This window comes from Rutidosis leptorrhynchoides, chromosome 11, assembly GCF_046630445.1.
Source record: "Rutidosis leptorrhynchoides isolate AG116_Rl617_1_P2 chromosome 11, CSIRO_AGI_Rlap_v1, whole genome shotgun sequence".
Lineage (NCBI taxonomy): Eukaryota > Viridiplantae > Streptophyta > Magnoliopsida > Asterales > Asteraceae > Rutidosis > Rutidosis leptorrhynchoides.
Window position 1 is genome coordinate 23,136,312 of NC_092343.1, and position 11,949 is coordinate 23,148,260.

The 11,949-nt window shown below is 33.2% G+C and overlaps 1 protein-coding gene across 1 annotated transcript; it reads left to right on the forward strand.

Moving 5' to 3' along the window:
* The first annotated feature begins 5,820 nt into the window (after positions 1-5,820).
* On the forward strand, positions 5,821-11,588 carry LOC139876700 (uncharacterized). The gene is made up of 9 exons (XM_071864073.1): positions 5,821-6,303; positions 6,871-7,011; positions 7,127-7,507; positions 8,134-8,238; positions 8,664-8,804; positions 8,974-9,177; positions 10,200-10,292; positions 10,375-10,486; positions 11,285-11,588. Exons 1-9 carry the CDS (start codon positions 5,821-5,823, stop codon positions 11,326-11,328), a joined length of 1,704 nt encoding a protein of 567 aa, XP_071720174.1. The 3' UTR covers positions 11,329-11,588.
* Positions 11,589-11,949: the final 361 nt, after the last annotated feature.

An 11,949-nucleotide genomic window follows, 5' to 3' on the forward strand; every position in this document is an offset into this window, starting at 1 on the left:
TTTGTTAATGTTTTCAGTTAATATTATATATTATATATACATATCTATATACACATAATTGTTCGTGAATCGTCGAACACGGTCAAAGGGTAATTGATTACATGAATGTAGTTCCAAACTTTTTGAGATTCAACATTACAAATTCTACTTATCGTGTCGGAAACATATAAAGGTTAGGTTTAAATTTGGTCAAAAATTTCCGGGTCGTCACATGCTCTAGCTCGGACGGGGATATCAAGCCCTATGGATCCATATACTACTACTCGCGCCCACCAGTTCTTATAACTGGTAGTTACTAGTTACCAAAGCTAAGGAATTTTCGGTTCAAACTCAGTGTAGAATTTAGTATGTACTTGTATCCATTGCATTTAAAATAAATTGCATGTATTCTCAGCCCAAAATATTTAAAGTATTTAAAAAGGGATCTATAAACTCACCTTAGCAGCACATAAATTCGTTCACCGAAATGTGACCGAAACTTGAAATACCAAATAACCGTAGATCTCAACCTAGAAAACATATGTTGGTCAATAATTGTCTATCAAGCTAGGTCAGGTCATAGTGTATCACAATCCTAATGCTCGAGATCGACATACAAAAGTTATCAAAAGTCATTTCAAAAAGTCAATCTGACTCAATACTATAGTTGAATGATCATGGCAATCGAAACATTTTAACATTTCACATAGTTTTCCAATTCTTGTAAAATTAGACTATAGTTTTTATAAGGCTTTAGAATATGGTAAAACAATCAATTTTGACAATTGCTCAACAAGACGAGACGTGCCTTATATAGAAATTCATTTACTCGATTAGTAATATTTGAAAATCCAATTAATCAATCTTATAAACAAGTTGTTTTGTGATGATCGCTCCACATCCATATGGACGAACACGTCATTCATTGATTTCATTGCGAGGTATTTGACCTCTATGTGATACATTGTAACATTGCATTCGTTTGAAAAGGTATTTCATAAATGAATATATAAATTCCAGGTTTTTAACATCTGATGATTCCTACGTATAGACAATCACCATTTAAATGGTTTACAATAATACATCTATTGACAATACAGTCAAAATAAGATACATGGTAATGGTTTGGTGAATGCAAGTTTCTTGTATATAGCATGTATGACTCCAAGCACATATCTTGTATCACGTATAAGCAAACAGCGGAAGACTTCTAGAAACCTGAGAATAAACATGCTTCAAGTGTCAACACAAAGGTTGGTGAGTTCATAGTTTTAATATTACACATAATCCGTATATCAATGTGGATTACAAAAGTTCAGTTGTTTTATTCAAAACGTTTATCAATAGGTTTTACATAAAAGGTGGATCACAAGATTTCAGTTGTTTCATCCGAAACGTTTATCAATCGGTTCTACAAAATTGAGCACCCTGGTAACTAAACTTTAACGTTTATATAATTTGTACCCTTTGTATAATCATCTTAATAATACACGCAAACCAACGTGTACGCTTCTCAAATAGCATACGTCCGTTAAAAGGCTAGCGCTCTAGCTCGGACGGGGATATCAAGCCCTATGGATCCATATACTACTACTCGCGCCCACCAGTTCTTATAACCGGCAGTTACTAGTTACCAAAGCTAAGGGATTTTTGGTTCAAACTCGGTGTAGAATTAAGTATGTACTTGTATCCATTGCGTTTAAAATAAATTGCATGTATTCTCAGCCCAAAAATATATATTGCAAAAGCAATTAAAAAGGGAGCAATGAAACTCACGCATATAAATATTGTATATCGGTTAATAAAGCATTTGCATGTATTCTCAGCCCAAAAATGTAGAGAGTAAAAGGGATCTTATGAAACTCACGCATATAAATATTGTATATCGGTTAATAAAGCATTTGCATGTATTCTCAGCCCAAAAATGTAGAGAGTAAAAGGGATCTTATGAAACTCACTGTTTAATATTGATATACAATATTGTAGGAAAGCACGTAGACGCATCGGAGATGATAAACACGAGGTTTGATTCACAAAAATACCCTCGAACATTACCCATAATTTCCTTGGCAATAACCCATATTTTCCTTAGCTCTAGCTCGCTCGGAAACTTGTTTTGAAAATTACTTGGACAGCACTCCGTCGTAATATTTTATGTACATTATTATTTTTGTATCGCAAAAATAATAATACTAATAATAAAAATAATAAGATTAATAATAATCTTATTAATAATAATAATAATAATAATAATAATAATAAATAAAATAAATACCGAGTAATATGTATATTTGTGTATGTGTGTGTGTGATTAACTGGCCAAAACTAGAGAATTTATAGCACCTGACCCATTTTTACACCCCATGCGATCGCATGGGGTTTGTACTGGATAGCCATGCGATCGCATGGCTAAGATTTCCAGCTCAAAACTTTTTGTCAATTAGCTTGTCGACATGATTTTATATTAATATAATATATATAATATATTTAATTTATATAATTAATTATATATTATATTAAATTCACATGCATAGTTGACTTGTAATTTTTGTTCCGATAAGTCGTACGTCATCACTTGACTTATGTCCCGGTTCCGGTTTTTCGAATGTCCTTTCGTACATTTAGAAAACTTGCATTTTACTTTTCGTGTCACGTACCTTTGTCAAAATATAGCCTTAAATTATCCATAAACTATATCACTCGAAATATAACTTATACATTTGAGTGTTTTGGTCATTTACTTCTATAAATCATCGTCTCGATATTTGTTAAAATACATTTTAAAATAGTGTTTCACTGTAGCAAAGTTACTTACTGTAGCAAAGTAATGTAGCAATTCACTGTAGCAAATAGTGATTTTCGAAAACACTGTAGCATTTTGGGTACTGTAGCAATTTGAAAATACTGTAGCAAATTAGTGTTTTACTGGTTCGTCTTAAACGTTTTAGTTAACTTATCTAAATATTAATCGAATCAATAATCGAATGTTACTATCGTTTAATAAATAACTTGAAATCATATATTTTCAATTAGATATATAAACCAATAAGTTTAATGTACGATATCAAACAATTAATACATTGTTAACTTTTCAAGTTACAGTATATATGTATCTATTTACATATAATTGTTCGCGAAACGTTGAAAACAACCGAAGGGTATTTAAATATATAAAAGTAGTTCAAAAATTTTGAGATTCAACTTCATAGACTTTACTTATCATGTCAGAAATGTTAAAGATTAAGTTTAAATTTGGTCAGAAATTTCCGGGTCATCACATGTTTAAATCTTAATTGCAGATTCAAAAGTAATTTCAATTAACGTTAATCATAATTCAGTTGACCATATCTTTTAATTCGTTCATTGAAATTACGCGATTTCTAAATGAAAAGTTATTGATTTTTCGCCAGTTTTCTAAAAACATACATATCATATACCTTTTATCAGTAATATATGTATTTAATTCGTGATTCATCATAAACTGTTTAACGACGGAATTTAGTATACAAGCATGTATAAACATATAAACTCGAGCACTAGACATAGATACACAATTAATATATAAAAGATAAGATATGAATGCTCACGTATCAATATTGTGATTCAATATTGCAGGAAAGTACGTAGACGCAACAGAGATGATAAACACTAGGTTTGACTTGCAAACAATACCCACGAATATTACTCATAACCTCCATAGTTATAACCCATAATTTCCTTAGCTCTATCCCGCTCGAAAACCAGTTTTGAAAGTAACACGCTCAAGACCTCGTCGTAGTATTTTATGTATAATACTAATAATAACGATATACAAATACTAATAATAATAAGATTAATAATAATAATATTAATCTTTAATAATAATAATAATAATAATAATAATAATAATAATAATAATAATAATAATAATCTTTAAATAAATAAAAAATATTACGGAGTATGTGTGAAGATCAGAGAGATAGATGAATGAATTTGAACACAAACTGATCGAGCTTTAGAGTGTTTTCTGAATCCAGACCCCTTGCGATCGCATGGGCTCTGTGCCTATATGCCATGCGATCGCATGGCTACTCCTGCCAGCTCACATTTGTTTTGTAATTTAGTTCGTCGACATATTAATATATTATATAATTTATATTAATTAATTATATATTATATTATATTCTCGTGCATAGTTAATTTGTAATTTTTGTTCCGATAAGTCGTACGTCGTCACTCGACTTATGTCCCGCTTCCAGTTTCTCGAATTCATTTTCGTACGCTTAGAAAACTAGTACTTTTCGTTACGCGACGTGTACCTTTATCAAAAATTAAACTTAATCATTGATAAACTATGTCACTCGAAGTGTAGCTTTAATCAATTAAGTGTTTTGGTTATTTGCTTCTATAAATCATCGTCTCGTAGTATATACATATACATATATACATTTTCATTGAAAAATAGTATTTTACTGTAGCAAAGTTTTTTTACTGTAGCAAATAGTGATTTTCGAAAACATTGTAGTATTTCGGGTACTGTAGCAATTCGAAAATACTGTAGCAAATTACTGTTTTACTGGTTCATCTTAAACGTTTTAGTTAACTTATCTAAATATCAATCGAATCAATAATCGAATGTTACTATCGTTTACTAAATAACTTGAAATCATATATATACATATATATATATATATATATATATATATATATATATATATATATATATATATATATATGCACATTAAGTTATATATATTGTTCGTGAATCTTCGAGAACAGTCAAAGAATAATTGATTACATGAATATAGTTCCAAAACTTTGAGACTCAACATTACAGACTTTGCTTATCGTGTCGAAAACATTAAATCATTTAAAGATAAAGTTTAAATTTGGTTAGAAATTTCCGGGTCGTCACAGCCAAACAATTATGGTGTGGATAATGACTATCAGGCCCCAAATGGGCTGGACATGGGTTCTGACGAAAGAGACGTGGGTGACCCTAACCGGGAAAAAATTGATTCCCTAGCATTTACCGCGGTTGCTCGTTTTCGTGTTAAAAAGAAAAAAGTCCCCCCGTTGATCAAAAGTCGATTTATTAAACACGTGTGGGGTAGGTATAATATGAAACGTAACCGTCGTCGAGACAATTTTCGGTGGCACGAAAGATACTTTATCGAGAACATGATGATTGACTCGGATGAGGATATTGGTTGCTGTTAATGCTGTTCTTCGTGCGAGTCATCGGACTCGGAAACGTAGAATTGCTTATTTGTTGAGTCGTGTCACCTCCTTTGCCCTCGTGTTTGTCTTATATAGCTTCGAGTTTTTGTGTGTGTGTGAGCGCTTTATTTATGCGGTTGCGTGTTGTTGTGTGGTTTGTCTAGCTCCTGGCTAGTTGTTATTTCGTGTACTGTTCCTTTATGAATAAAATTTACTAGCCTTTAAAAAAAAAAAAAAAACTAATGAAGTGAATGAAAATAAAATATACCCCGTAAGGAAATAAATAATAATAACAATAATATAATAATAACAATAATAAATAATAAAGGGAGATGATAATTCCAACACCAATATTACTTCTTCTACCATGATTTCAAATCTTTTTCCCAAAATATCCCTTAATAAATTAGAACAAAAAGTTTTAAAATTTTTGTGTAAGCCTTTCATTAAGGGTACTATAGAAATTTTAGGTGGAACAAGTAATTTTCATGTTGGAAATATCAATTCCCAATAACAAAGTCTTCCATTTTGACCATGTCCAATTTCGCAGCAGACGCTCATCCCCAAATTCACTATTCAGTAGTTCAATTCAATCAATACCCCCAAATTCAATCATTTCCTAAATTCCCCAAATTGACCACCATGACAGACACACAGCCACCACCGGATCAACCATCAACACCGTCACAACCACCAAACATATACATACACCCTCGCCGTGAACCATTCGAACACGGCCTAATTCCCTTGCAGAAACTCATTTTCACTGACGGTTCACAAACCCTAACTTCAATTCGTGACAAATTACTTCAATTACATCCACCAAATAACCGAATTAACTCTGTTATCCTTTCTGAAACCCTAACGATCTCACTGGAACACGCGCGCCTTGTGATTGATATAATTTCGTCTGTTCATCATTCAGATTCCGATCAGCTTGTTAATGCGAAAGCTGATGAGGTTGATTCCGTAGGTGTAAATGTATATGATCTGCTTATATTTTTGTATATACAGTCGTATAAACGGTTGCTTCCTAAAGGTCACAAGGATTCTGCTGCTGTGGCAGATGTTTGGCCTTCTACTTCTGCTTTTGATGGATTCTTATCTGCCCTTACACCTTTACAGGTCGTTTAATCGATACCGATCCTATTCGCTTATCAACATTGGATAATGTGTTGTAGATGATAGTTTTTTTAATGTCTGATCTATTTGCACATTATATATGATAAAGCTATATTTTGGAAAGTAGGTTGAAAGAACTTGTCTCACTTGGATAGAAGATGATAACATGCATACATGAATGTAATATTAATGCACATACTCAGTTACAGTCCCCCGTTTCTCTCCGAATAATTCAAAATATGCTGCATGAATGTATTCATGAATTCATGTTTTCGCTGTTAACTATTATTAATAAAATTATGCTGGGTACTGTCTCTATACCCAATAATAAAACTATTATATTTTAAAAATGGATGATGTTGTAATATCTTTGACGAACATAATATAAACAATATGCATCTTATGGCCAATTCAGATTGTCATATGCTGATGTAATATCATTTTTACAAGTGTGCTTGATTTATTGTTGTTATACTTGCAACAATATTGTCTCTTTTGATGCTTGCCAGTTACTCCATCTCAAATACACAAACGTAGTATTTATATTATTCATCATATTGCAATGAGCAGCTTGTGCGCAGCAATAGCCGGAGGTCTATGCCATCACAAGCCAATGAAGAGGCCCATCAGTTATCATACTTACAAAAACACTTGGGAAACATAATCTCTCTTTTGGCTGACCCTCTTGAAGGTGAAGGCGAAGATTCACTGGTTTGTTAATCATCTTCTTAGTCTTTCAAATGTTCTACTGTAATAAGTAGTTGTTTGATGATAATCTAGTAAAGATTTACTTGCAAAATTCTGATGTTTGATTCAAAGTTTGCAGGTTTTGAGTATGGAGAAGTTTGAGCATCTTGGGTTTTTAATATACTTTGGTGAAAAGGGATTAAAGAAAACTCCATTGAGCCAAAATGCACCTTTTTTTGCAAATTCAGATCCTGATATGCCGGCTGCTCCTGTCCCTGCATCTCAGGTTCATGATTGGTTATTACAAAATATTTCTGATGCATTGGATCGAATATCAGAAAAAGTTGCTGCAAAAGAGAATGGTCAAACTAGTCCATCTTCTGATCAAGATGTATTAATGACTGATGCATCTCCTAGCTTTAAGGCATCCAATAGTGCCAAGGGGCCCAGTTATATAGAGGGGATTTCAAAACAATCATATGTAAAGCAAGCAAGTGAACTTCAAGGATCATTTGTAAAGGTTAGTGTTGTAATATCATAAGCTTGGCATATATAAATTATATTATTTTATGCACAAATGAAATGAAGTTATATGTATTTTGATTTTGTCATTGGTTGGAGGGATTTTGAGTAGTAGATGGGTCTGACATATTGTTCATTGAGATGAATAAATATAGTCGTTATTAGGTTATTAGCATAACCTAACTATATACTATGTTTATCGCTAGAAATGAAAATGTTCATGAGATTCACAGTTTTGAAAGCAGACTTACAATTTAGGAGCAAGCTGGTATCAAATAAGAGGCTATTTAACACCCTATTTTGTTGTTTTAAGCTTAACATACCTTTTTATTGTCGCCGGCTATTTTCGTCTTGTATTGTTATTTATCAATTATCCCATAACAGGTCGTGTATGGTTTGGGTGATTTTCTGGGTGTTTAAAGCCCATGGTGGGCAATAAATAAGATTCAATATTATGTTTTTCATTCTAGTATAAACAAGACTAATACAAAGATATATTGAGCAACAGAAGATTTTGTAGAAACAAAGATTAAAACTTGAAATGTTAGATCAAATATTCTTTATGTTATGATGTCTTAAATCAAGTTAATATGTCTTGATTAATGTTACTTTGATTCTCTGCAGGTTATAAATTGCCATGAATCTGTGATCTATGTATTAGCTCCATTGAAATACGCCACCATATATGGATGCTCTGATGCTACGATAGTGCTAGGTGCTGTTGGAAAGGTATAAGCAAAACCGGATAACAGGCTGTACTAAAAAGTGCACATTTGTTGAAAATAAAATGAATAACAATATATATGCCTAAATGCCACCGTAGCCTAAACTAAGATCTTTGAAGCTACACATCACCCTAATTTCTTATGTTTTTGTTTGAGATTTTCTTGAACCTAGTCACTTTAAATTTTCTTTGATGCTGGCAATAAAGCTTTCAGGTTTTATGAACTTAAAAAATTGAAAATGTGTTTTGCAATTCATGTCTATTGTCTGTTTTTTTTCTTCTTTTCCAGTTATCGTAATTGCTTTTGGTGGATTTTGGTACCATCATTTGAAACTTCTACACTGATCTTATCTCTGTGATTGTATCTATATGTGTTTATTCTAGCATATAATATATATGAATGCCATTAATGCTATTTGTTATCTTTCAGGCTGTAAGAATTGAACACTGTGAGAGGGTTCATGTGATTTTGGCAGCAAAGCGAATTTGCATCGCTAATTGTCGTGAATGTATATTCTTTTTGGGGGTAAACCAACAACCCCTTATTGTTGGTGATAACCATAAGCTGCAGGTATTATCTTATAAACTCGGTTTTTTTTTTTTTTTTTTTTTTTTTTTTTTTTTTGTAATTTGTAAATATAACTATTGTTAGATATTCATATCGATGGATACCAAGACTATATTATTCTAACTTAAGCTCACTTTCCTCTTTTATTGTATTTGTGCCTGTGGATTTACAGGTGGCACCGTATAATACATTTTACCCGCAATTAGAGGAACACATGAAAGAAGTGGGAATCGAGGCTACTCCCAACAGATGGGGTGACCCGGTTGCATTGGGTCTAATCGACCCGCATGATTCGCTTTCTCATCCTGCTGGTGTATCTGATTGCCAAGCTGAAACAGCTAGGCACTTAGACCCTGATCAATTTACAAACTTTTTGGTATGGTCATTTCTTGTTCCTTGACCTAACATGTATGCATCTATCAATATTGTGCCATATGCACTGTTGTAGAAGTCGGTCGACTCGGGTAGCTCGACTCGGCTGACACGTCAGTTTTGGAGACTAACCCGTTTCGCCCAAAAACGCCTAAAGAGTCTGTCAACGCTAAAAAACGGGTCAAAGTTCGGCTGGGTCTGAGTCGGTCAAAGTTGACTCAAAGACAAAGTTGGTCAATTCTTTTTTTTAAATTAGATTTTGTGCCCTATATCCAGTGTTGTAAACGACGTCCGTTGCGGCATTTTGGTGACTAGCCCGTCTCGAACCCGACCCGTCTTCTAATAAGTTGGTCAACAGTCAAAAGTTGGGTAAAATGTGTGAAAGGTCGGGTCAACGCCGGTCTAATGTCAAAAAGTCGGTCAAAAGTCGGTCAAATCGATGAGAATGGCGTAGTTTAGTGTTATTTTTTTTGCTATATTAAAATAATAGCAATTATAGGTACGAACTGGTCAACGGATGTTTTTTGGCTTTAAAATACGTGTATATATATAAAAGTCAACGTCCGTCTCGATTCCGTCACGACACTTTAAGGTCCTGACCGTCTCGAGCCCGTCTCGTGTCTTTTTCAACCTTGCCTATATCTATGTTTCATCTAGTTATGTATTATGTTTGATATATTTATGTGTAATACACACACATACGCACACATATACACGCGCGCACACGTATATACACACACACACACAAGGACGAGTCGGGAATGAGTCAGCAGTTTGACCAACGTTGACTTTTAGCAATAAATAAAATACCAAATATATATATATATATATATGGTATTTTATTTATTGCTAAAAGTCAACGTTGGTCAAACTGCTGACTCATTCCCGACTCGTCCTTACAAGGTCCCGACCGACTCGTCCCTGACTCGCAACGTTACAACCTTGGCCATATTCAAATGGTTATGGTGTCCAACTTGTTTTAACTACATAAATGATATTGTTTGATGACGGTATAGTTTGTTACAGATACCTAACTGGTTAGAAGGTCAAGAATCTGGATCTACCAAAGATAACCCGTTTCCACTCCCTGATATCTATATGTCATGTCAACGGCGAAATGTATGTTCTTGATTTTAGTTTGGTACTTATTTTCATTAATTTTAATTGTTTCTCATATCACTTTCTTTTTTACAATTTACAGGAAAATAATCTAGTTGAGATTAAGCAGATGCTTAGAGAAGCACCGCTGGAAGATATTAGGAAAAAAGAATTGTCGAGTGCACTTCATGCCTACTTTAAAGACTGGTTATATGGTACTCATCATTTAAATTTCAAGTCCTATTTATCAATTTATTATTTACTTAAATCTTTTCTTTTTATATATAAAACGAAAGTCATAAGTTTGTCATTTTTTGTCTACAACAACAACAACAACAATACCCAATCCCGCACATGCGAGGTATTGGGGAGGTGAGATGTAGACAATCCTTCCTCTACCGTAGAGTAAGAGAGAAGTCGTTTCTTTAACCATGAGTCGAGGCCCATAGGAAGAGAAAGTCATCCCCCTCTCTACTCCAGGGGCAGAGAGAGATTGCTTCCGTGGGGACCTCCGGCCAAAAAAAAAAAAAAAAAAAAAAAAAAGCTGAAAAGAAAAAGAGACTCCATGAAAATGGTTTAATCAAATTTCCATGGGTTTTAAAGGCTGCCTGGAAATCAATTTAGGCTCAAAGCGGCAGTCAAGACGCCGATATATATCGACGCTTGTTGTTGCCTCAATAAATTGAGCCAATTTGTCATTTTTTGTTTGAAGAATGAATATTGACTTAAAGATGAGTTCATAACTATGATTTTCAATTGTTGATTTGGATTCAAATTAACCATTGATATGAAATTTCAACAATAGACTTGAATTTCAACCATTGATTTGTAACAAACTCAATTATATAAAACAAACTCACTAATCTTTATTCACTCCTATATATAAGAAGATGGTATTTTATATTTATATTAATTATTCTTGTTATTTTTTTTAATAAATATTAATTATAATTATTAATTTAGTATATTTACAAAGAAAGTTAATTAAAATTTGTTTTGTTAACTTTTTGCAGCATCGGGCAACATTAGACAACTATATTGCCTACAAGGTGAGTAGTGGAGGTTGGTAATATAGTCGCAATTAAGCAAAGGATATAAAACTCTCAACGGGGGAAACTTACGCTTGCCATTTATGTTGGTGCTGCAACAAGTTCTGAATTCAGAATTAAAGTTCCATATGTAATATCTTGTTAACTTTTTGGCCTTCTTGTTGAACAGAATAAAAGCTTTAATGCTTTATCTTGTTATGAGTTTTCAATCTTTGTTTTGTTTTCAAGACATCTATCTTTGTATAATTCAAGCTGAACTGCCGAGTTTTATCGCTGTGCAGAATTTTTTGATTTAAGTGTGATAGTTTTTCCATTTCAGCTTTAAAATTATTTACAGAAGCCTAATAATAATGCTATAATGAAATTACAATTTGAGTATAAAGTATTTCTGTCTATTTACAATTAGGGTGTAAACGAGCCGAACCCGAGCTCGACTAGACTCGAGCTCGGCTCGTTTGGAATTCACAAAGCTCGAGCTCAGCTCGATTCAAGCCTAATATATTAAGCTCAAGCTCGGCTCGCTTGATATTATAGAAGCTCGAACTCGCCTTGAGATCGACTCGTTTACTAAATGAGTTTTAAAATATGTTCAAGTTCGGGCTCGAACTCGTTTCGACTCGGCTCGAATC

Excerpts from the sequence above, each read along its gene's own strand:
- LOC139876700 (XM_071864073.1), top strand. The coding sequence starts at position 5,821 with ATGACAGACACACAGCCACCACCGGATCAACCATCAACACCGTCACAA. Across the intron at positions 7,012-7,126 it reads GTGAAGGCGAAGATTCACTG|GTTTTGAGTATGGAGAAGTT; the intron begins GTTTGTTAATCA and ends CAAAGTTTGCAG. Across the intron at positions 10,293-10,374 it reads TGTCATGTCAACGGCGAAAT|GAAAATAATCTAGTTGAGAT; the intron begins GTATGTTCTTGA and ends TACAATTTACAG.